At 37.6% G+C, this 27,295-nt stretch overlaps 1 protein-coding gene across 5 annotated transcripts in view; it reads right to left on the bottom strand.

Annotated features, from left to right (window-relative positions):
• The window catches only part of USP24 (ubiquitin specific peptidase 24), a 148,449-nt gene that overhangs the window by 41,536 nt on the left and 79,618 nt on the right, over nt 1–27,295 (bottom strand). For all 5 annotated transcript variants that reach the window (XM_016919208.4, XM_016919213.4, XM_016919219.4 and 2 more), the window contains exons 29-39: nt 25,981–26,066; nt 25,723–25,816; nt 23,892–24,047; nt 20,826–20,923; nt 17,025–17,120; nt 16,682–16,910; nt 15,831–15,990; nt 14,809–14,964; nt 12,798–12,868; nt 11,958–12,118; nt 2,144–2,205 (exon numbers count right to left, since the gene is read on the bottom strand). In XM_016919208.4, the coding sequence (XP_016774697.1) occupies nt 2,144–2,205; nt 11,958–12,118; nt 12,798–12,868; nt 14,809–14,964; nt 15,831–15,990; nt 16,682–16,910; nt 17,025–17,120; nt 20,826–20,923; nt 23,892–24,047; nt 25,723–25,816; nt 25,981–26,066 (1,369 nt within the window). The remainder of the gene's footprint in view (nt 1–2,143; nt 2,206–11,957; nt 12,119–12,797; nt 12,869–14,808; nt 14,965–15,830; nt 15,991–16,681; nt 16,911–17,024; nt 17,121–20,825; nt 20,924–23,891; nt 24,048–25,722; nt 25,817–25,980; nt 26,067–27,295) is intronic.

Here is a 27,295-nt window from a genome sequence, read left to right as displayed (position 1 = left end):
GGTTTGGTGGGGGTTAGCAGAAGTCTCAGGAAACAAAATCTTCTAGAGAAAGAAGGCGTAGAAGGGTATAAAGAGAATCAACACTCCTGCAGTGTTACCTGAACCAAGGGAGGGCTGAGTTCTGCAAAGGAGAATGAGGTCAGAAGTACAGCTGCCAGAGTCCAGGTTTCTAAACAATGTGCCAAACTCCTGAGAACTACTCTGTTCTTTTGTATTATGTATCTCACTTGCCCCTTCAAACAAGGACTTAAAGCACAATTTCATATTGGAAGTTGAGACTTGGGAGGGGAGGAAGAGTGATTATGCTCTACTTCCACTGCACTATAGTGAGAAGCAAGCAGGGTCTCCACATGGTGAAGTGAAGAAGGACCCTTTAGGGTCAGTCAGAGCTGGACTGGGACCAGATAGAAACCCTATGTCTACCACTTACTGTATGACCTTGTTTCCTTATTTATGCAATGAGACCAGCACCTACACTGCAGGGTGCTGTGTATGAAGTGCTAGTATAGGCACTGGCTTACGGAAAACACTCCAGAATTGGCAAATATTGTTTCTTTCAAGACATGTTATTACCCGAGAATGAATTCCCCTCACCGCCCAAGATCTTAACAAGAGATCCTGGGTCCCTCATTTATCACTCAACAACACAGGGAAGGTCTACATTAATAACTCGTTCACTCATTTCAAAGTTGCATGTGTGTAGCCAACTCATGATTCCTGTCCTTGCTGCAGAGCAGAAAGCAAAGCCTGTATGGCTGCTGGTCAGCTTTCCCTGGGAGCCTGGGTGAAAACCAGTGTTATGTGAGACTGTTAGATGGACATGTAGTCCACCCACTTCGCTAGATCCAACAGATCTTCTCTCTGAATCAAGACACACTCTCACACTGCATTAACTCCCTCTCCACGAAACCAATTCCACTGCATTGCTCAGAGCAATGTGGCCTGTTTTTATTTTTTATTTTTTGAAGACTCTGTCTCGCTCTGTCGCCCAGGCTGGAGTGCAGTGGTGCAATCTCTGCTCACTGCAACCTCTGCCTCCTGGGTTCAAGCGATTCTCCTGCTTCGGCCTCCCGAGCAGCTGGGATTACAGGCACGTGCCACCACGCCCGGCTGATTTTGTGTTTTTGGTTTCACCATGTCGGCCAGGCTGGTCTCGAACTCCTGATCTCAAGTGATCCACCCACCTTCACCTCCCAAAGTGCCAGGATCACAGGCGTAAGCCACTGCGCCTGGCCACCTCCTGTTTTTGACAGACACTTACGAAACTGATGAAAGCATCTGCCACCATAGAAATGTTGTTGAGGATTATTAGTCACTGTCTTTATGTGTCCATTACATGATGGCCTTTGTATGAAATTTCTTTTAGACTTAGGTGGTGGGAAAGAGATTAGCTTCTTTTGAGAAACTATTCTATTTCTTCTTACAGGGTATTTGAACAACTAACCATATGCTGCTTCCTTTTTACCTCTGGCCTTCAGGAACCTCACAAATTAATTCTGAGGTATTTTTTTTCCTCCTGGTCTTGACGTTCTTTACCAATTGCTATTTTTGTGGATCCTGATTTTTATTTTATTAATTTCCTGTAAGCTGAAGCAAATTCTTTGTGAAGAGCGGAGAATAACAAACTCATGATCTGAACTAAAATTTACACAGAGCATTCCAACGTACATTTGCATTATTTAAGGGTAAGTATAGACGATTAAAATCTCAGCACACTAACAAAAGAATTTCTAACCATGATACTTTACAACTAACACTAATGAACTGACTTCTAACACTATCAACATGCCGCAACAAAGAGTCCCTCTTTCCTTCAACAATCAACCTTTAAAATTATAACAGACTACACCGGAGAGAAAGACCCTTCACAATAGTTTCGTATCAGTGTAATTAAAATATGAGCCTTTGACAATTTAAAAAATCAACAAATGTTCTCAATTCATTAATGACTGGTTATGTAACAGAAGAAGAGCTCACTGGTACATAGGTTTATATGCTATTTTCAAGAAAACAAGGTTCAACTTCAAACAACTGTAATTGTATTTACACCTGAGATATGTAAATCATATTTAGAAATGTCCGTGTGACTTTCTCTTCTACTCTTCCCCAGCCCCTCTCCCCTACATATTAGTCATTTACTTACTTGTCAGATCATCTAATAACTGGCATCTCAAATCAAAATACTCCATACACTGAGATAACAGTCTAAAAAACAGAAAGGTTTCAGTTACTAATAAGAGGCTGATTTGAAAATAAAAAGCATTTTCCTTGTAAGAACAAATTCATAAAACAAGTGAGCAAGATAATTTTGGTAAGCATAACTACTTTTATATTAACTCAAATTCCATATTTTAGCAAGAAGCATACTGATTTTACTAATACAGATATAGTAATAGAAATAACGGTGTAAAGAGAGGGAAACACTAAATCTATCACATCTTAAAATAATATATGCACTGATTGCATACGTAATACACCCATTACATTCATTCATTCATTTACATTTCAACCAGTATCTACTAAGCACCTACAAATGCCTGGAACTGTTTTGGGAGATCAGTGAACTTAAGAAGGGAGACAAACAACAAATTAGAAATATACATATTTGTCAAGTGGTAATATGCACTAAGAAGAAAAACAGAGCAGAGTAAGAAGAGAAAGAGACAGGGAAACTATTTTACAGAGGATGATCAAAGAAGCTTTTTCTGCAATTACAGTAGTGAACAGCACAGGTTTTAGAATCAGACACAAATGGGTTTTAAACCCGGCTCCCCTACTTATAGCAGCTGGATGTCCCATGGACAACTACTTCACTTTTAACTTTTAGTTTTCTAACTTCTAAAATGCTTACTACAGTATTGGAAATAAAAAACATACGCATATACACAAACATATAGAAAAGGTTCAAGCACAAACTAATGAGGAGAATATATAATGAACCAAGAATTATGGTTATAAAAAATGAAGACAATAAAACTGCCAAACTCATTAGGCCAGTCTGAGGATTAAAAGAAAAACATACATAAGCAGTTTAGTATGCTGTGTGGTGTATAGTTGGCCCATGGTAACTGCTATTATTATTACCATACTATTTTTTTTCTTTGGTATATAGCATGCAACTATCATCATCATACTACTGAGGGAAAATATGTACCAAACTTAGGCATTAAAAAAAGCTGTGAGACATAATTTTTTAAATTATGCAAACATATAATTAAAGATTCACTTTGATGTGAAATTAAATAGCTCTACCTTCAACATATTTTTAAGAGATTCTTTAAGAGTATATGTTAAAACTCTCGTCTAATGCTTTCTGCTTCTTTCGTAAAACTTAGAGGAACTTAATATTAAATAAAAAATTAAATCTTAACATGTACTTATACTAAGTGAACTGACTTACAACAAGTATAAGCACAATAGCTTTAACTTCTTAAAAATGGCTTAAACATTTATACTGAAGAATCATTGGTCTTTCAAATAAAAAGTTCATCTGTTTAGAAAAATTTTAACTAGGAAAAGTTGGAATTCTAAAGTAAAAAGTATACAAAGATAAAAGAAATTTCTACAGCTTTTAATTCACATGTCTACTGGGGGAAACCATTCTCTGAAATATCACTAAAGAATTATTTTTTATTACCATAAATATACAGCTAATGTCTAATTCAGCTTAAATCTTGATGGTAAACTATAACATAATTTTTAAGTTTTAGCTGAATTTTTAACATTTCTAAGTCACTCACAATGACCTCATCTCAGAAACCAAAATCCTGACTTCTTTCTTAGACATTTGGAATGTTAAAACAGAAGGTTAAATGTTTCAAAATAATATTTATGTAGAAGCTGGGATATAGGGGCCAGAAATCTCTGTACATTAGAAAGTGCATGAGAATAGAACAAGTGTTAATACACACAATTAATCCTGTAATAAAGACTTGCAAACAACAGATAAAATTATAACTATATTTGAGAAATTCTGCAGATTATACATATTATATCTAAAACAGAGGTATTAAAAAAAGTCAAGAATGGATCAAAGAAACCAGAGGGAAAATTAGAAAATATATTAAGACAAATGAAAACAAAAATACAACTTGCCAAAAATTATGGGAAATATCAAAAGAAGTGTTATGAGATGGAAATTTATAGCTATAAATGCTTACATTTATTTTGTTAATCTTTTCAAAAAACCAGCTCCTCGATTCACTGATTTTTTGAAGGGTTCTTTGTGTCTCTATCTTCTTCAGTTCTGCTCTGATCTTAGTTATTTTTTGTCTTCTGCTAGCTTTTGAATTTGTTTGCTCTTGCTTCTCTAGTTCTTTTAATTGTGATGTTAGGGTGTCAATTGTAGATCTTTCCTGCTTTCTCCTGTGGGCATTTAGTGCTATAAATTTGCCTCTAAACATTGCTTTAGCTGTGTCCCAGAGATTCTGGTACGTTGTGTCTTTGTTCTCATTGGTTTCAAAGAACTTATTTATTTCTGCCTTAATTTCATTATTTACCCAGTAGTCATTCAGGAGCAGGTTGTTCAGTTTCCGTGTAGTTGTGCAATTTTGAGTGAACTTCTTAATCCTGAGCTCTAATTTGATTGCACTGCGGTCTGAGAGATTGTTATGACTTCCATTCTTTTGCTGAGGAGGGTTTTACTTCCAATTATGTGGTCAATTTTAGAGTAAGTGCAATGTGGTGTTGAAAAGAATGTATATTCTGTTGATTTGGGGTGGAGAGTTCTGTAGATGTCTATTAGGTCTGCTTGGTCCAGAGCTGAGTTCAAGTCCTGAATATCCTTATTAATTTGCTGTCTCATTGATCTGTCTAATATTGACAGCGGAGTGTTAAAGTCTCCCACTATTATTGTGTGGGAGTCTAAGTCTCTTTGTAGGTCTCTAAGAACTTGCTTTATGAATCTGGGTGCTCCTGTATTTGGCGCATATATATTTAGGATAGTTAGCTCTTTTTGTTGCATTGATATCTTTACCATTGTGTAATGCCCTTCTTTGTCTTTTTTTGACCTTTGTTGGTTTAAAGTCTGTTTTATCAGAGACTAGGATTGCAACCTCTGCTTTTTTTTGCTTTTCAGTTGCTTGGGAAAAATTCCTAGACTGCTAGCCAGATTAATAAAGAAGAAAAGAGAGAAGAATCAAACAGAATAAAAAATGATAAAGAATACATCACCACTGATCCCACAGAAACACAAACTACCAACAGAGAATACTATAAACACCTCTACACAAACAAACTAGAAAATCTGTAAGAAATGGATAAATTCCCAGACACACACACCCTCCCAAGACCAAACCAAGAAGAAGTCGAATCCCTGAATAGACCAATAACAAGTTCTGAAATGGAGGCAGTAATTAATAGCCTACCAACCAAAAAAGGCCCAGGACCAGATGGATTCACAGCTGAATTCTACCAGAGGTACAAAGAGGAGCTGGTACCATTCCTTCTGAAACTATTCCAAGCAACAGAAAAAGAGGGACTCCTCCCTAACTCACTTTATGAGGCCAGCATCTTCCTGATACCAAAACCTGGCAGAGACACAACAAAAAAAGAAAATTTCGGGCCAATATCCCTGATGACATAGATGCGAAAATCCTCAACAAAATATTGGCAAACTGATTCCAGCAGCACATCAAAAAGCTATCCACCACGATCAAGTTGGCTTCATCCCTGGGATGCAAGGCTGGCTCAACATATGCAATAAACTAGGTATTGATGGAACGTATCTCAAAATAATAAGAGCTATTTATGACAAACCCACAGCCAATATCATACTGAATGGGCAAAAGTTGGAAGCATTCCCTTTGAAAATTGGCACAAGACAAGGATGACCTCTCTCATCACTCTTATTTAACATAGTATTGGAAGTTCTGGCCAGGGCAATCAGGCAAGAGAAAGAAATAAAGGGTATTCAAATAGGAAGACAGGAAGTCAAACTGTCTCTGTTTGCAGATGACATGATTGTATATTTAGAAAACCCCATCTTCTCTCAGGCCAAAATCTCCTTAAGCAACTTCAGCAAAGTCTCAGGATACAAAATCAATGTGCAAAATCACAAGCATTCCTATACACGAATAATAGACAGACAAATCATGAGTGAACTCCCATTCACAATTACTACAAAGAGAAAAAAATACCTAGGAATACAACTTACAAGGCATGTGGAGGACTTCTTCAAGGAGAACTACAAACCACTGCTCAAGGAAATAAGAGAGGACACAAACAAATGGAAAAACATTCCATGCTCGTGCACAGGAAGAATCAATATTGTGAAAATGGCCATGCTGCCCAAAGTAATTTATAGATTCAATGCTATCCCCATCAAGCTACCACTGACTTTCTTCACAAAATTAGAGAAAACTACTTTAAATTTCATATGGAACCAAAACAGAACCTGTATAGCCAAGACAATCCTAAGCAAAAAGAACAAAGCTGGAGGCATCATGCTACCTGACTTCAAACTATACTACAAGGCTACAGTACCAAAACAGCATGGTACTGTACCAAAACAGATATACAGACCAATGGAACGGAACAGAAGCCTCAGAAATAATGCCACACATCTACTACAACTATCTGATCTTTGACACACCTGACAAAAACAAGCAATGGGGAAAGGATTCCCTATTTAATAAATGTTTTTGGGAAAACTGTCTAGCTATATGCTGAAAACTGAAACTGGACCCCTTCCTTGCACTTTATACAAAAATTAACTCAAGATGGATTAAAGACTTAAACGCAAGACCTAAAACCATAAAAACCCTACAAGAAAACCTAGGCAATATCATTCAGGACATAGGCATGGGCAAGGACTTCATGACTAAAACACCAAAAGCAATGGCAACAAAAGCCGAAATTGACAAATGGGATATAATTAAATGAAAGAGCTTCTGCACAGCAAAATAAACTATCATCAGAGTGAACAGGCAACCTATAGAATGGAAGAAAATTTTTGCAATCTATCCATCTGACAAAGGGCTAATATCCAGATTCTAAAAAGAACTTAAACAAACTTACAAGAAAAAAACAACTCCATCGAAAAGTGGGCAAAGGATATGAACAGACACTTCTCAAAAGAAGACATTTATGTGGTCAAGAAACATGAAAAAAAGCTCATGATCACTGCAGAGAAATGCAAATCAAAACCACAATGAGATACCATCTTACATCAGTTAGAATGGCGATCATTAAAAAGGAAACAACAGATGCTGGAGGGGATATGGTGAAACACTTTTACACTGTTGGTGGGAGTGTAAATTAGTTCAATCACTGTGGAGACAGTGTGGCAATTCCTTAAGGATCTAGAACCAGAAATACCATTTGACCCAGCAATCCCATCACTGGATATATACCCAAAGGATTGTAAATCATTCTACTATAAAGACACATGCACGGGTATGTTTATTGTGGCACTGTTCACAATAGCAAAGACTTGGAACCAACCCAAATGCCCATCAATGATAGACTGGATAAAGAAAATGTAGCACATATACACCATGGAATACTATGTGGCCATAGAAAAGGATGAGTTCATACCCTTTGCAGGCACACAGATGAAGCTGGAAATCATCATTCTCAGCAAACTAACACAAGAACAGAAAACCAAGCACTGCATGTTCTCACTCATAAGTGGGAGCTGAATAATGAGAACACATGGACACAGGGAGGGGAACACCACACACCAGAACCTGTCGGGGGGTGGCGGGCTAGGGGAGGGATAGCATTAAGAGAAATACCTAATGTAGATGACAGGTTGATGGATGCAGCAAACCACTATGGCACATGTATACCTATGTAACAAACCTGCACGTTCTGCACGTGTATCCCAGAACTTAAAGTATAATTAAAAATAAATAAATAAATGCTTACATTAAAAACAAGAAAAGGATTCAATTGACAACCTAACTTTACACCTAAGGAACTAGGAAAAGAAGAACAAACCAAACTTAAAGCTAGTAAAAGGAAAGAAATAACAAAGATTAGAGTGGAAATAAATAAAGAATGGTAAAACAATACCAAAAAGAAAAAAAAAAAAATCAATGAAACCAAAAGTTGCCTCTTTGAATGAAAAGATCAACAAAACCAACAAACCTTTAGGTAGACTAAGACAAAAAAGGGGGAAGGATCAAATTACTAAACTCAGAAATGAAAGTGGGTACATAACTACCAATTTTACAGAAATGGAAAGGATATAAGAGAGTACCGTAAGCAACTATATGCCAACAAATTAACCTAGATGAAGTAGACAAATTCCTAGCAACACAAAACCTACCACGATTGAATCAGGAAGAAACAGAAAAGGTAAATAAATCTATTCAGCAAAGAGATTCAGCAAAGAGACTGAATTGGTAATCCAAAAAAAAAAAAAAAAAAAAAAAAAGAAAAGAAAAGAAAAGAAAAACAAACAAACTCCCAACAAAGAAAAGCCCTGGACCAGATGGCTTCACTGGTGAATTCTACCAAATATTTAAAGAATTACCACCAAGTCTTCTCAAGCTCTTTCAAAAAACTGAAGAGGAGGTAATACTTCCTGACTTATTCTATGACACCAGTATTACCCTGATACAAAAGCCAGAAAAAGACACCACAAGAAAACTACAGACCAATATCCCTTATGAATGCTAATGCAAAAATCTTCAACAAAATACTATCAAACCAAAGGAGTGCATTTAAAGGATTACACCCCATGAACAAGTGGGATTGACTCCTGGAATTCAAGTATGGTCCATGGTACGAAAATCTATGTAATCTCATATTAAGGGAAAGAAAGAAAAAGAACCACATGATTATCTCAGTCAAAGCAGAAAAAGCATTTGATAAAATTTAACTCACTTTCATGATAAAAACACTTAACAAACTACAAATAGAAGGAAACTACCTCAACATAATAAAGCCAGATATGAAAAACTCACAGCTAACATACTCAATGCTGAATGACTGAAAGCTTTTATCCTAAGAGCAGAAACAAGGATGCCCACTTTTACCACTTCTATTCAACATAGTATTGAAGGTTTCAGCCAGAGCAATTAGGCAAGAAAAAGAACTAAAAGACATCCAAATTGAAAAGGGAGTAAAATTATCTGTTAACAGATGACATGTTACTATATATGGAAAGCCCTAAAGTTTCTGCAAAAGAAACTGTTAGAACTAATAAATAAATTCAGCAAAGTTGCAGCATACAGAATCAACACAAAAATCAGTTGTGTTTCTTACACTAACAATGATCAAACTGAAAAAGAAATCAACAATTCCACTTACAATAGCATCAAAAATAATAAAATACTTAGGAACCAACTTAAGGAAACAAAAGACTTGTACAGTGAAATCTACAAACATTGCTGAAAGAAATTAAAGATGACATAATACAAAGACATCTTGTGTTCAAGGACTGAAAGACAAAATCTTGTTAAGATGTCATTACTATTCAAAGTCACCCACAGGTTCAATGAAATCTCTATGAAAATCCCAAAGACATTTGCAAAAATAGAAAAACCCATTCTAAAATTCACATGGACTCTCCAAGTAGCCAAATCAATCCTGAAAAAGAGGAATAAGGCTGAAAGACTCATACTTCCTGATTTTAAGCTTAGTACAATACTACAGTAATCAAAACAGTCTTATACTGGTATAAAGACAGACATACAGACCAATGGAATAGAAATATAGAACTCAAAAATATGGTCCTGATTTTCATCAAGGGCACCAAAACCATTCAATGGGGAAAGGATAGTATTTTTAAAAAGGGGCACTGGGAAAACTGGATATTCACATGGAGAAAAATGAAGTCAGACCCTTACCTTACACCATATGCAAAACTAAACTCAAAATGGATCAAACACCTAAATGTAAGAACTAAAACTATAAAACCCTTAGAAGAAAACGGGGAAAACTTTGTGACACAGGATTTGGCCATAATTTCCTGGCTATGACAGCAAAAACACAGGTAACTAAAGAGAAAATACATACACAGGACACCATCAAGAGAGCTAAAAGACAACCCACAGATTGGGAGAAAATATCTGCATATCATATCATCTGATAAGGGATCAATATTCAGGATATATAAAGAATTCCACAACAAATAATCCAATTTAAAAATGAGCAAAGGTCTTAAAATAGATGTTTCTCCAAAGAAGACATATGAATGGCCAACATGCACATGATAAGACGCTCAACATTAGTCATCAAGGAAATGCAAACTGAAACCACAGATGCCAATTCACATGCACTGGGATAGCTACTATCAAAAACAAAACGAAACAAAAACAAAAATCCTAGAAAACAACAAGCGTTGGCTAAGATGTGGAGAAATGAGAATCCTTGTACATTGCTGGTGGAGAAGTAAAATGGTACAGCCATTGTGGAAAACAGTATGGTGGTTCCACAAAGAAATCAAACACAGAATTACTAAATGATCTAGCAATTCCACTTCTGGGTATACACCCTAAAGAACTGAAAACAGGGATTCACACAGATATTTGCATACCCATGTTTGTAGCTGCATTCACAACGGCCAAAAGGTGGAAACACCCAAATGTTCATCTATGGATGAATGGATATACAAATATGGTTTATACATACAATGATATATAATTCAGCCCTAAAAAGGAAGGAAATTCTGATTCATGCTACAACATGAATAAACCTTAAGGACATTATGCTAAGTGAAATAAGCCAGACATATAAGGACAAATACTGTATGATTCCACTTATATGAGGTACCTAGAGTCGTCAAATCCTTAGAGACAGAAAGTAGAATGGTGGTTGCCGTGGAATGGGGGAGGGGGAAGAGAGAGTTATTGTTCAATGGGTACAGAGTTTCAGTTTAGGATGACAAAAGAGTTTTGGAAATAGACAGTTGTGATGGTTGCATCACAATGTGTGCATACTTAATGTCGTGGAATTGTATACCTCATGGTAAATTTTATGTTATGTATATTTACCACAATAAAAAAAATTTGGCAATTCAAAAAAAATATACATGTCTTTGAACAGTCTGTTTACATTCTTTGCCCCTTTTTAACTTGGCTATTGGTCTTTTGCTTAATAATTTATAATAGTTATATATAGAGATATATATATCTCAAATTAGCTTATTGTCTGTCATGTATGTTGCAGATTTTATTTTCCCAGTTTGGTGATTGACTTTTGACTTTGAGGCATTTTTTCCTATATAGAAAATTTTAATTTTTATGGAGTCAAATTTATCAGTCTTTTATTTAATGACTTCTTCATGGGCATAGTGTTTCAGTTTAGGATGATGCAAAAGAGAGGGACCTAATTTATAAAGCACATAAACAAGGAAAGGAAACATTGACTTCACAAATCTCCATGACACTTTATAAGCCCCATAGTAGGGGCTGTGTGGTAAAGGTGAGTTAGAAAAAGTCATATGAACTTGAGGTCAATGTGAGACCCCTACCTCCTATCCTGGGACTAGACTGAGGAGCACATGCATGCAGGCTCACTTGTTGAGGTAAGATGGGGCAGGCAGAATAGTCATCTCATGAGTTTGGACTACAAGCTCTCTTACATACTGAAGCATGTATAAAACCAAGAAGGCAAGCTAGGAGGATACCTTGGCTACCTCTAGACACGGAGCTGCAAGATATCTGCACTGAAAAAGTGAGGCACAAGGGGAGAGGATCAGTATAACCTTTACACAGTGACCGGGCTCCAATAATTCCAGGCTCTCACCAATCAGGTGAGCTCCTTTTTCTCTCTGGGGTAGATGAATCACATGGGGTGAAGTGAGAACTGGGGACATGGAGAAAAAGGCCTGGTAGTGTTTCTTCTAACTCTCCTATCCAAATGCCATCTTTCAGGACCCAAATGTCAGAAGAAGAAAGAAATTCTAGTCATCTCAATAATGCACTGTGGACTTCAGGGGAGCAGCACACAAATTATCATTTATCCTCTCTCTGTATAAGGTTAGCTTTTCCATTTTTATTACCTACCTCTGATTGACTCCTCTCATAATACTAGTTGGAGACCAGAGAGGCAGCTGAGCCGTGAGGATTACGCCTAGAAGAAACTGATTTGGCTTCTGCACATCTGGATGCGCTGATGTGTCTGTCTGACTAAGAGTGTACAGCTGATCACAGGCAACCCGGCGAATCTGAAATTACATGATCAGCAGCAAAGGACAGACATGAATCAACATGTTGAGACTGCTTAAAAAGTGATTTTCTTCCAAAGTCCAGCCTATTTAGTCACTCAAGTTATTGAAGGATACTAGAAAGGTATGAGTGTTTCAGATTTTAATGGTAAGGTTTTAATGGCTAATTAAAACCCACTGCGGTTTGGGAACTGATTTCCCAAATTATTCTACTATTCTACTCTACTCAATAGGTTTATAACTTAATGTAAATGAAAATAAGAAAAAAGAAAGTTTAAGTTAATCCTCAAGGTCGCGTAAGAATGTCAGAACTATAATATCTAATGAAAGTTTATGGGTTGAGGTTGATCTTTCCTGATTCTGACCAACAACGTGGATGCTTAGTGCCAGCTGCCCTTGTGAGCTATGGATATCAGACACTGGTTGTAACGTTGTTATAAACAAAAATAACTTACTAACATTAGTCTCATAACTTTTGGTGGCATATGGAGGAGGTAGTAGAAGGAAAGGCAGTAGAGTCCAAATGGTTACTTTTCTTTCATGGTCTGCAGCCCCTTCGTACACTCCCTGAGAGCACTCAGTGCCACTCCTGTATTCCCGACAATGTCACAGGTAGTTGAGACAGCTCACAAAACAACAGGACCAAAGGAGTTTTGTAAGTAATGTGAAAAATCCTTACCTCAGCACTTGGTGATCCGAGCAGAATATCAATGATGAAATCAGCAACACAGGGCAAGTTATAGAAAGATGCTAATAAGAAGAAATGGGGGATGTGGGTGTGTGAAACAAGTTAGGTAATGCATTTTCAAATTTTGATTAATTTCTTAAGCTCAACTTAAGCATAAGCTCTTCTCTTTTACATACAATAATTCAGGACCTTTTACAATTGCTTTCATGCCTGTCCATTTACCCCATAAAATTCTAAGTTGTTTAAGAGAAGAAACCATGTCTTATTTTTGTGCTCCATATTTTATCACAATGCCTTGCACATACCAGTTACACAATAAATGTCTTGCCTTGATAAACTATCAATAGTTGCAAACTACAAAATATACCCTAAAATAAACTTACAAATGATAACAGATAAAAGCTTGGAGGGAAGTTATCATTTTTTCATCTTGATTTGAAAATATCTCTAAGTTAAACAATTCTAGGAAAATTAAATGAAATCAAACAGCTAAGAGTAGGATTAGTACACTTTTTAAAAGTGGAGTTGCTAAAACTTCATTTCTGAATATTTATTTACTGAGAATCTACTACACATCAGACAGTGTTTGGGGGCTGGAGATTCATCAGGGAACAAAATGAATAAAAGTCTCTGTCCTCATGGAGCTTTCAATCTAGTTGGGGAGGAGATAATGACAATAAACACAACAAATAAGTAGATTATTTTGCAAGTTATAAAATGATAAATGTTACAGTAAAAAAATAAGGTAAGGAGTCTGGGCAGTGCAGGGGCAAGAAGAGCATTGTAATTTTTTTAAAGGTGGTTGGGGAATGTTTCAGTAAGCATACTGGAAAGAGGGAACGAACAGCCAGTGCAAGGGAAGGAATGTATGCTGGCTGCTGGGGGAACAGCAAGGAGCCCAGGGTGGCCGAAGCACAGTGAGTAAAGGGAAGAGTAGAAGCAAAGGCACAGGAGTATCAAGTGGTACACAGTGTCCACCCCCTTGTAAAGATTTGGCTTTTACTTGGTGAACTGAGAAGCCACCGGAAGGCTTTGAAAGAGGAGTGATGTACTCTGACTTAAAATTTAGAAGGTCCACCCTGGTTGCTGAGTAGAGAATAAACTGCAAGGCAGAAGCAGGAAGATGAGTTAGGGCACTCTTGCTATAGTCCAAGTAGGAAGCAATGGCAGCTCGGAGGGACCAACAGTGAAAGGGATGTTAAGGGGTAGAATCTAGAGAGGGCTTGAAGGGGGATATGCTGACAGATTAGAAGTAGGGGGTGAAAAAAAGATATCAAAGATGAAGCCAAGGTTTTTGGCCAGAGCAACCGGAAGAATAGAACTGCTTTTAAGTTGAGAAAACTCTAGGATGATATGGGCAGGATTAGAGGAGCTCAGTTCTGGAAATGAGAAGTTTGGGATGTCTATTTGATATCCAACTGGAGACATCAGGACAGTGGTACAGGTCATAGACCCAAATTTAGGTGTTGTCAACATATAGATGGAATTTAAAACTGTGAAACTGCACGAGATCACCAAGGGAATGAATGGAGATAGAGAAGAGATGATAGGACCTGAGCCCTGGGGTGCTCTCATGTTAGAGAATGATTAGTAATGGTCCCCGTTCACCAAAGCCAACAATAAAGATGAAAGAGCAAATCTTAAGTTACACAATTTTTAATACTAGAGTCATTATCAGGAATCGATATACAATTCTAATTCTGTAATTTATGAACTAGTAAATTTGGGCTCTTTGAATTCCTCAACTAGACAGCAAGCTCGTGGCGTGCAGACATACTGCTCTGGTGACAGCAACTGCGGAACCTCATATACAGAAGGTGCTCAATAAATATTTCTTCAGAATGAGCTATTTTAGCATTATTCTTAGCTATGCCACATGCCAACTTCCCGCCTTTTTCATTTTGACCAATGGGACCTTATCTAGGAAGAAATGTAAAGAATTCCCAACAGAAACTTGGCCTTTCCCTGAAAGAGATTAATCACAAACAAGCCTCCAGCATACCCAGTTGCTGGCTCCGAAGCTGTAGGCACGTAACGAGAAGAGACAAAGCCTCTCCCGCAATCAGAGAGTCTTTGGTGGATACAGACTGTTGTCGAACACAGATTCCTGCATGCAGGGCTACTGGTTCTCCTTCACTTCCAGAGCTGCAATTGCTTCCTGAAAACAGATAAGCAGAAATTTACTGTGGATCCTACAGGAACTATGCAATATTTTAATCTTTTTACTATATGTTCCAGAATCCTCATGTGACATTAAATACTTCAAGAAAGCACTTAGGTCCAAGAAGCAAGAGAGATTTAATACTGTATTTGAAACACTCTCACTACTTTTTCTTTAAAACACATTTGCAGGCAATCAAAATGTGTTCACAAGGCAAAACTAATTTCAGGCGATAGAAGTGAAAATAGCGCAATTTTGTGGGCATGAGGGAGCCCTCCAGAGGATATCGGAAATGTTTTCTACCTTGTAACTTGATGTAGATGGGTCATATGCATACAAAAATCCTAAAAATCTCATACACTTTACTGTCTCCACTTTACTGTATATATGTCAAAATTTTAAAAACTTCCTTTATTATTGAGGTATTTCTAAAATAGAGATTGAGCAGGAAGACCAAACAAAGCTGGGAAATAAAGCTATATTTTAAAGAGGCCTAATGAAAAATAACCTGGCAAACCAAGAAAAGAACTGTTTTCCAGGACTGAATTCTAAATGAATTTGTATTATTGCCACAATGATTGGTTTCATGACACTTTTATACTCAGCTAAGCTAAAAACTGTTGATTTGGTTTCTTCACTTACTCTATGTGTTTATAAATATTTTTCTTCTTAAGTGAAATATGACATACATATAGGAACATACATAAATACTAAGTGTATACAGAGCTTGATGCATTTTTACTCATGCTCACAAGCAAGAGAAGAGGGTCTCCCATTTTTGTGACTCTGGCAAACCTACACACAGAATTCTTATGGTTATTTCTTACCCAGTGTTCTCATTACTGTCTCTTTTTAATCAGTACCTGAACTGCTGAGTCTGTTTCGAATTCCAGCAGGACACAGGGAATTACTTTCTTTAATTGGCTGGCTACTCCCAACAAGATCAAGCCGTCCTGCAGCCGCAGCCCATGACAATCTCATGAAGCAAGCCACAGTAGAAGTGAAATCACTTACTTCCATTGTCTAAAGAATGGAACAAGTATTATGAGAAAGAGCAATACTTGAACACATGCCCTGACATCTACAACCTTCTTACAGGTCTCAGTTTCATACGCCTCCTTTCCCTCCAAGGTCATCTAGAAAGATGGCCTTTCTCAAGCTGCCATCCTGCTCAAGGGCTTTCAATCTCTCTTTTTTATCTGTAAAACAGATTGATCTTCATGCTGTGGCTTCAAATTACGCTTTACCAATTTTTTCACTTTCCCCCTTTCCCACATACTATGACCTCGTGACCTCCCATAAGCTCTGGTATTGTCTCTAGTTTGCACATGTGCTCCCTTTTGCTTGAACAAGTCTCCTTTCTCCGACTTTCTAAGTACTTATCTCTGTATATCTAATCCTCATCTGTTCTTCAAGGCCTAGCTCAAATGCCATCTATAACATAAAATCACCCATCACAGCCACAGGTGAAGGAAATTATTCTGCCTCCTTTGAAGACACACAGAATGCTTTGTCTTGTAGTTTTACAACACTTGATACTTTCTACCTGGAATTATAGTTATTTCTACCCTAGTGATCTCTTTTTAAGTCACCATAAATTTCTTGAAGGCAATATTCATGTCTTAATCATTTTTATATCCCCATAGCACCTCTTCCTAAACAGGACATTCTGAATAAGAGGTACTAAAATGTCTTGAATACACAAATCACTTACTTGTATTGCAACTCGAGCAGCAGGGATGATTTCCTCAACCCTAATAGAAGACCTATCAGACACGGACAACTGTCGGTAGGATGACTTTTCTGGGGTACCACATAAGGACATCTGTCTGCTTGTCTGCCGGCTGACATTTCGGAATGGGCGGGAAGAAAGTGCTTCTATGCCATCTTTGGTGAGGTCTTCATCTAATAACGTGGGCATTGTTTGTCCGACAAGTAAAAATCTTAAAAAGAAACAGCTAGACTTATTCTGAGTCCATTCATACTATTTAAAAACATGATTTGAGAAGAAAAAGTCAAGTATTGCCTGGTAAGACTAATGCAATATATTTACATACCTTGCAAGCTGTAGACAGATGGAATAAACACCCTGCCTTGTTTCATAGTCTACTTCTGATGGGATGGAGTCTCTCTGCATGACATTTACAACCAAACTTCAAAAAGAAGAAAAAAAGGCAGGATATTAAAGACTTCTATCTTTTTCATTTTAATTTTTCCATAAGTAATGTAATCGGTCATCATCAATTACTTAGTTTCTACATGATTCTGTCATAAAAAGAGCCTACATACATCTATCATAATAATTTCCTATGATACCTATAAGCTTCCTAACTATTCTCCCTGCTTCTGCTCTTGACTCTCCACCTTCCAAACCTATTTTCAAAAGACCCATCAGGGTGATCCTTAGAAAATTTAACTCAGATCATGGCACTCCTCTGCACAAAATCCTTCAATGGTTTCCTATTTCCTATGCTGAAAAACAGCAGAGTCTTCACAGTAGCCTGTAAGATCCTTCATAACTTGACCTCTGGTATCTCTGCAATGTCATGTCCCAGACCTCTGTCTCATTTGAGAATGGGAAACACTGCCTCATTCACTGTGCCCCAACCACACTGGCCTCCTGTGGCCTCTGCCAGCACCAGGCAGGTCCCCACGCATGGGTGTGCACTGGCTGCTCCTCTGAAAAGCTTTCTCCTGGGTCTCGCTCCCTTATCTCCTTCAGGTCTTTGCTAGATGTCACCCCAGTGAAGCTTTTCCTGATCACCCTACTGAAAATCATAGCCCCCGAATCCCTGCTTCCTTCTTTATTTTTCTCTACAGCTCTCCTCACCATCTGACGCATACTTTTACTTATGTTAATTGTCTCCCCCTCTAGACTGTAAGCTTCATGAGGATGTGGATTTTGGTCTAATCTACTCACTGCTCTGTTCTCATTGCTTAGAACAATATCTGGTACATGAATTAAATGACATACACAAATAAGCCAAATGTTCAATGTCTTTATTTTGACAGCCCTGTAAATGGCTGAGTGATGTGAAAGGAGTTTGTACTAAAAACACGTCTACAGTGTGGAACACAGAATAAAGCTACACATGTGTGCCAGACCTTCTACGGTACTTGGGAATCCTTTTTGCCATCATTTCCCTGTTTCCCATCCCCTCGACCTCCTCAAGGTCCCTACTCTGTGCCAGACCTCCCCTCAGGAATTCCTTCAACCATCCTCTGCTCATGCTTTGAGCTGGTGTCCATGCCTACCTCACCCAGAGGAAATGGTATGCCTACTTCTTTCTAGAGAAAAGCTGCTTCCAACTGCAGTACAAGTTGGCCCCATCATTTACCCATTTTTCTTTTATCTTTATTCTTTTCTCCTTCATTGGTCCCTTTTAGTTAACCTATGAAGAGTCTTCCACAAGCTAAAATCAAAACAGAAAAGCCAACTTTCCGCTCAGTTTTTTTTTTTTAATTATTATACTTTAAGTTTTAGGGTATATGTGCACAATGTGCAGGTTAGTTACATATGTATATATGTGCCATGCTGGTGTGCTGCACCCATTAACTCGTCATTTAGCATTAGGTATATCTCCTAATGCTATCCCTCCCCACTCCCCCCACCCCACAACAGTCCCCAGAGTGTGATGTTCCCCTTCCTGTGTCCATGTGTTCTCATTGTTCAGTTCCCACCTATGGGTGAGAACATGCGGTGTTTGGTTTTTTGTCCTTGCGATAGTTTACTGAGAATGATGATTTCCAATTTCATCCATGTCCCTACAAAGGACATGAACTCATCCTTTTTTATGGCTGCATAGTATTCCATGGTGTATATGTGCCACATTTTCTTAATCCAGTCTATCATTGTTGGACATTTGGGTTGGTTCCAAGTCTTTGCTATTGTGAATAGTGCCGCAATAAACATACGTGTGCATGTGTCTTTATAGCAGCATGATTTATAGTCCTTTGGGTATATACCCAGTAAAGGGACGGCTGGGTCAAATGGTATTTCTAGTTCTAGATCCCTGAGGAATCGCCACACTGACTTCCACAGTGGTTGAACTAGTTTACAGTCCCACCAACAGTGTAAAAGTGTTCCTATTTCTCCACATCCTCTCCAGCACCTGTTGTTTCCTGACTTTTTAATGATTGCCATTCTAACTGGTGTGAGATGGTATCTCATTGTGGTTTTGATTTGCATTTCTCTGATGACCACCCTCAGTTATTTCTGTCTTCAATTTACTATCACCCCTTTTTTCTTACTCATCTGAAAGGAGAGATCTCTATGCCCTGACGCTACCTTCCTGCCTTACACTTGCCACTCAGCTCTGACAGCTGGATTACGTCCTCATGGTTTTACTCACACGCTCCCAAATCTCTCATGCCATTCTCCACTTTTCTAACAAGCACCCTATCCAATCCATACCATCTACTTCACATGACTCAGAAGGACCTTGTATACAAACAAACTTATTTCTCTTGCTTTCCTTTGTTCGTTCCATCTCTCTGTGTTTATTTCTCATACTGACTAATGACTCACCATTTCCCCACTCTACCAAGCTAGAAACCACAGGGCCATTTTATAAATGTCCCCACCCTCTACCTAGTCATAAATGTCATTCTGTTACTGCCCTTCATCTCTTCTCTGGATACTGTCAGCTCTCAGTCTACCCTTCCTCCAGTCTCTCCCACTTCCCTTCGTCCTCTTCACTGCTGCCAGAGTAATTGTTTCAGGTAATTCTCGGCTTAGAAACTGCCTGTTTTTTCATGGACTACAAGACAACACTCGTATTCCCCAATGAGACCCTTCTTGACATGTTTCTCTCCTTCATCCTTTGCTTGAACACCAGGCAACTGAGGTTCCCAAGATAGGCGATGCGTCTTCATGCTCTCACTCACCCTTCCTTCCATTCCAGCTTGGAGTGCCCTTTCCTTCCTTATTTACCTAGAGGATTTCTAGGTAAATAATTTCCCAATTCCTAGCTCAACAGTCATTTTCTGTGAATAATTTCCTAACCTTATGACCCTAAGCAAATTCAACCAATGTAACCACTACTTTCTCACCCCTCCTCCTCACAAGTACTTTTTATATATGCCTCTGCTTTAATACCTTTTTTTTTTTTTTTTGAGACAGGATCTTGTTCCGTTGCCAGGGTGGAGTGCACTGGTGCAATTACTGCTCACTGCAACCTCCACCTCCCGGGCTCAAGTGATCCTCCCACCTCAGTGTCCCAAGTAGTTAGGACTACAAGTGCATGTCATCACACTCAACCATTTTTTTATTTTTATTTTTAGTAGACATGAGGTCTCACTATGTCGCCCCGTACGATCTCAAACTCTTGGGCTCAAGCAATCCTCCTGCCTCAGCCCCTGAAAGTGTTGGGATTACAGGCATGAACCACCATGCCTGCCCTGTTTTAATACTTATAATATAGTTACCTAGCTGTTTGTTATTCTTTGTTAAACCATCAGCTGCCTCTCAAAGGCAGAGATAATATCTAATTTATCTTTGCATCCCCAGCACTAATACCTTGCACAATATGGATTTACAGCGATCAAATTCACCTTATTTCAAACTGACATGAGACACAAAAGAAACAGATACAGCCTCCTTGCTTCTACTCTTCTTGAAAATTTCCCCCACTACCAGAGGGGAAAGAGACATGCTTCCATACGTTTTTCAAATAATCAGAAGTTATAAAATGATTTAAAATATTTTAAAGGACTGAAACATCATTCCTTCTTATAATAACTCTCACAATGAGTCATATGATACCTTGTAGGAATAAGCAAGACTTTGCAGGGGAAATTAACTAAAATAACTATATTCATTTTCGGCAACTCATGTAACATTACATTGAAACTCTAACCTCAAACCGCCAGCTTTGAGGAAGTTTTCACAGAAGGATTTGGCACAGCTTCTGGCCATGTCATCATCAGCTGTTGGCATGAGTTTGGAGCTTAGAACCTAGGAAACAGATAAGCACAATTATTCATCCACACATTTTCAGCAGAAATTACTCCTTTACTAAATAAAACATTCAGACAACTTGAGTTAGAATCTCTTTAAATGTTGCACACTGTTTTTCCCCCAGAAATAAGTAGAAGCTGATGTTTCACGATAAAATAATCACATTTTCCCTATTCTATTTACTTTGGAAGAAAAATCTTTCCGTTCTAGAGAAAGCTGGTGTGTTCTTTTCATGAAACTGGCAAACATGAAAGTCTCAGACCCTCAGGCTTAGATAAGAACAGATAATTTCATGTGATATGCTAGATATATTCTTTAGAAAGATATACACCAAAGTTTTATAAAACAGCCCATATATTAAAAATGCAAGATGAGTTTCCCAATAATAACTCTAACTCCTATTTATTGAACATCTACAATGTATCAGGCATATGTATTTTACTTTATAGGCGAGGGAACTGAGACCTGAAAGGTTAAGTAGGTTAAGTGACTGCTCACCCAAGGTCACGTGGTTAGAATTCAAATCCAGATGTGTCTCATTCTAACACTCATGCCCTTCTATGACGCTGCAATGCCTACACCTAAAGTGGAGTTCAACTGAATACTTTGGTTGGGCAGAATTTCACATAAATAACCATACTATAGCCAAGACTACAAATCTAGTTCACATTCTAGTTTTACCTAGCTGAGAGACCTTAGGCATACAATGCTCCCTTTTGTCCTAGTTTTCTCATCACTAAGTGAACATAGTAATTGCCTTTACAGGACGATTAAGGATTAAATACTACAGCACAAGCTTTAAGGTGCTTAGTATAAGCATCAGCACAAAACAAGTACTCAGTAAACAACTGCTTATTTAGTTATGATTTAAAAATAAAGACTCACATAGCCTCAGTCTTAAACTAGATGTAGTTCAAGATCATTTTCTAGTCTTAAAAAATCTGCTTCTATGAACCCATGAGTTTTATGAGTTTAGAACTTAATGTGGGATTTTGTTAAAGATGCCTTCTTCCTAGGTTGCTCTGGAGAAACAGGCCCACCAACCTGGGATAATGAGCATTACATGGGAGAAAAGGAACCTGTGCTCTTCTAAGCCCTTCAAATATATATAGCTCTTCGTCTACATGGACACTCTGACCCCAGCTGCCTCATACTTAATGGACAACAATTTAGTGAACTGACAGGTTTCCTCAAAGACAAGGAAATATTCACTTTAAAGTTTCCTAGCAGGTAAACAAAAGTTAATGAACAAATTGCAAAGAAATTAACCTTTTAGCTGACAGCAAAATAAAAGCTTTTGGGAGTGTTAGGTTTCCAACTATTTTGTGCACCTAAAGCAAAACAAAAAATATCAAAGGAATTCACACTTACTCAGAAGTCTTAAAATGATACCAGAGGTATTTTACCACTGCAGTGCTATGGCTCTAAGATAATGGAATTTAGATAGTTGATGACAAGCTAGACCCATTGTTGGAACATTCTGTTTTTCTATTAAATACAGGTGTTTAAAATTACACTTGAACTTTTTGGAGATAATCATTCAAAAACAAATGACAGATCTGGCAGGAATCATAAGATGCATATTCTTTAGGCTTAAATGGGCTAAAAATTCCTAGGCAATTTTCTGTTTTGGAATACTGCATATATTTTATTTTTTGACATCTGTTTATTAAACAGGGTGAACATTAAGTTAGTATTTTCATTTTGAATAAGCCTCCTCAGTATGCACGAAAATGTAAAATATAATCTAAATAGAAAGCACTTTGGTACTCCATGCTGTTGTTATAACTTAATACTACACTGAATGCTACTACATTTCATAAAGTTAATTCTTAAACACAAGGATGACTCAACCTCAAACGTGGTTTCCATGCTGAATACTGCATATATTTTTAAATGTCCATATAAATAAGGACATGCTTAATTTTTAAAATATTTGCTAAATATTTTTTCTTTTTAGACCAACATGTCTTTTCACAGGAATGATTAAGGCAAATATGAAATGTCATCACACCTTGAAGCAGTAAGATATTGCTTGTATGAAAAGTTATCACATCATACAAGCAACAAGTGGAGTGGGAAAATGAAGGACTATAATTATATGCTCCCAATCAGATTGTCACATGAAATGAAACTTGGAAAAAATGCAGGTACCCTCTTAAAATTTTTGACTTTTGTGTACTTAAGATACATGATATAATAATTAAGATTGCTTAGGCACTGATATGGATTCTATTCTTTAGTGCCTGGATATAACTTCCTAAGACAAAGCAAAATCATTCAGGGCTTTATTTTCTTCAGACCAAGAGTGGTATGAGGGTCTGACCTATTACTCTCCAAGAGCAGAACTGATTCCAGTTGGTCACTTTCCCATAGTACTTTGTTTACACTCTGCCATCCAGACTCAGTATATCCAGCTTCCATATGTCTTACTCATAACATCTTGGAGTGAGTATCTTGTTTTTTCAACTCTGTTCCCTTAACTACCACCATGACTTGTAGACAGTAAACAATTAAATGTATTAAAGCTTCTTTTGGGGAGGCTAATTACAATGAACTGAGTGTTTGTATTCCCCTAAAATTCCTATTTTGGAAGTGAGGTCACAGTGAGACGGTACCATCTATAAACCAGGAGGCCAGCCCACACCAGACACCAAATCTGCTGGTGCCTTGATCTTGGACTCCCTAGCCACTCCAACTATGAGAAATAAATGCTTGCAGTTTAAGCCATCCAGTCTATGGTGATTTGTTATAGCAGCCCAAATGGGCTAAGGTAGTAATAAAAATATCTTTTGCATATTCAAAGGCAAAAACGTTTCAATTTATAATCTATTTCTTAAAACTAATTTTCAACCAATCATCACATAACAGAAACCTATTTACTTATTTCTGACATCTGAAAGCATGAATCGATAAATCCAAATAGACCTGTCAAAATGAAATGGAAAGAAATTAGGTTTCTTACTTCTAAGTTGTAGAGCACTCTGAAGGTAGACATTCCCGGGGCAAAAGATCGAAACAGACTTTCTAAAATTGAACTGGCACTTGGCTGGTGCTGTTGCTTTGATGACAGGGATGGAGATTTTGAGGACTGAGAACTTGATTCAGACAGCAATGTTTTCTAAGTTTAAGAGAATGAGAAAGACATAAACTACTTAAAAGGACAAATTAAAGAGAAACAGATCTTAGTACACGTCCTAGTATTCTTTCCCTCTTTAATATAAGCCACACCAATGCTATTTTCTAAAAATTAACTTCATAAAACCACATCACTCCGTAACTATTAAAACATCAAACTTCATCATACAAATTCTAAATGTTCAATAAGATTCAAATACTATGGGAATGCTTTTGAGCATGTATTCTAAGCAACACCTGAGAAGGTCATTTTAATTAGTTTCTGTGTTTAAAATTTGTATCTCTAAATACTGGTAATAAAATTATAAGATTGCTAAAGTGGTAGGCTTGAAAAATTTGTTAAGCTAATACTAGTGATATATTTTATTACATTAGTTTTATCCTTTAAATTAGTGTATAAGCAATAAATGACATGACTGAGCTGATCTAAATTTCTACCACTAAATTATAAAATAGAAAATATAGTTCTAACAACTTTTTCTACATCAATTTATTCTGAGAACATAATTAAACAATATTATAGATAAGACACAATTTCAATATATAGATAAATCCCTTAAGGAACAACATTCTAACAATTAACAAAAATGAACTTTAAATATCAACTGTGAAAAAATTAAATGATAGGCCGGGTGCGGTGGCTCACGCCTGTAATCCCAGCACTTTGGGAGGCCGAGGCGGGCGGATCACGAGGTCAGGAGATCGAGACCATCCTGGCTAACATGGTGAAACCCCGTCTCTACTAAAAATACAAAAAATTAGCCGGGCGTGGTAGTGGGCGCCTGTAGTCCCAGCTACTCGGGAGGCTGAGGCAGGAGAATGGCGTGAACCCGGGAGGTGGAGCTTGCAGTGAGCCGAGATCGCGCCACTGCACTCCAGCCTGGGCGACAGAGTGAGACTCCGTCTCAAAAAAAAAAAAAAAAATTAAATGATAATCCATTTATATTAGCAACTCAGACATACGCAACAATCAGATTCAAAGAGGCATCATGGCTAATGAAAAACGTCTCAACTGAATCACAACTAGAGTCTGATCTGGGACAAGTAACTTCATCCCTCTGAGCTCTGGCTTCCTAATATATAACATGAGGAGGTGGAAAGGTAGATGGTACTAAAGGCTCTTCCAGTTCTGAAACCTGATGTCATTATTGACTTTATATAGATACTTTAAAAGTCAACATTAAGTTCTGATTTCCATTTATAGCAAAGGTATTTCTCTCTCTCTCTTTTTTTTTTTTTTTTTTGAGACAGGGTCTTGCTTTGTTGCCCAGGCCAGAGTGCAGTGTGTAATCTTGGCTCACTGCAGCTTCGACCTCTTGGGTTCAAGCTATCCTCCTACCTCAGCCTCCTGAGTAGCTGGGACTACAGGTACATGCCATCACACCAGCTAATTTTTTTATTTGTAGAGATGGGGTCACCCTACATTGCCCAGGCTGGTCTTGAACTCTGGGGCTCAAGCCATCCTCCCACCTTGGCCTCCCAAAGTGTTGGAATTACAGGCGTGAGCCACTGCACTGGGCTGGTGAAGGTATTTTTCAAAAGAAGAAAAAACATTATGGGAAAGATGGTATCATATGACCTTGATGTGATTTCAGGTTGTATTTTCACTCACTGAATTGTGATATAAAATTGCCATGCTAGTTAAAAAATACTCATACCTTTCTTCCTAAAGAATCAAGTTGATCAAGGGCTTCCTGAATGGCTGGATCAGTGGGTATCAAGAGCAGAAGCTTCCGTACTCGTAGAGTTATCCTGAAGTTTTTCAAATACAAATTTTTTCATATAAGCCATAGTTTAATTCAACAAAGTCCATTAGTATGGAATATAAAGTAAAATGCATTTCAAGTGAAAAGTTACTTGGCTCCCTAATGTTAGTAACTTTCTCTCTGCCAAGCCTCACAAATATTTATATTTACCTTGGCTCTTCCAGATTGGCGAGCTGATAAAGCATGTCAAATACATTACATACGAGAGCCATCACTACACCAGGGAGGGATTTCTCCTGATGGAAAAAAGCAAAATAGAAATTCAAATTTACAAAAGAATGTTCTCCTTTCCTAATCAAACTTACAAACAATAAAAATACTAGTTCTGAAAGGCTGGCTGGTCACTGTAAAGCTTGAGGGAAGCACAGTGCTCGTCTGTACTGAAGAACACCACATGGTAACATATTAGACGAGGGATTACTACCTCCTAGCGTGTATTACTCGCTCTCCCTTCTCCTGGCCACCTGCTAGTGAAGGGACTAAGGTGCCAAAAGGCAGGCACAGTAGAAGAGAGGTAAAGCAGAGGGCATGTGTAATTAATATAATGGATAGTAGGCACCACTGAGCTAATGACTGCTCCCCAGTAGAGAACAGGGGGAGTGATGTGAAAACAAAAGTAGTGTGTTTATGTATTGACATTCACACACAACAATAAATACATGTAATTTAAGTAGAGAAAAAGAAGTTACCATGTTTTTTTCCCAAAGATCAGAAAAGACAAAATGGTTATAACTGCATAAAAGAGATTCAGATATGATTAAAGCACTATTTTCTGGTTATAAGGAATAAGAAATCGGGCGTCATTACACAACGTATTTACAAGTGGGAAGATTTTTAATAAATTCAGGATAAATGTGAGATAGTTAAAAATTATTAAACTTGAAGATACTATGTACAGTTTTTGTTATTTAGCTGCTATAATATCATTCTGAGTGGGGTTTCTTTTTAAAATTCTTGTTATATATGAAATATAATTTTTTAAAAAATTGAGATGGGGGTCTCGCTATGTTGGCCAGGTTGGTCTTGAACTCCTGGCCTCCAACAATCCTCCTGCCTCAGCCTCCCAAACTACTAGGATTACAGGCATGAGCCACCACACCCAGTCTTCAAATACAGTTAACTCTGACAACCCCACAATACCAACACAGGCTGAGTATCCCTAATTCAAAAATCTGAAATGTGAAATTCTCCAAAATCGGAAACTTTCTGAGTGCTAACATGACACCACAAGTGGAAAATTCCATGCCTGACCTCATGTAACCGATCTCAGTCAAAATCTTGTTTCATGCACAAAATTATTTAAGATGTTTATAAAATTACCTTCAGGCTGTGTATATGAAACATAAATGAATTTAGTGTTTGGATTTGGGTCCCATCCTCAAGATATCTCATTATGTATATGCAAATATTCTAAAATCCTAAAGACTACTCAATTTGCACTAAACTTGAAGAGTTCTTTGATCTC

The sequence above is a fragment of the Pan troglodytes genome, chromosome 1 (assembly GCF_028858775.2).
Source record: "Pan troglodytes isolate AG18354 chromosome 1, NHGRI_mPanTro3-v2.0_pri, whole genome shotgun sequence".
Lineage (NCBI taxonomy): Eukaryota > Metazoa > Chordata > Mammalia > Primates > Hominidae > Pan > Pan troglodytes.
The sequence above is the reverse complement of the archived record's forward strand: the minus strand, read 5'-3'. Positions and strand labels throughout refer to the sequence as shown.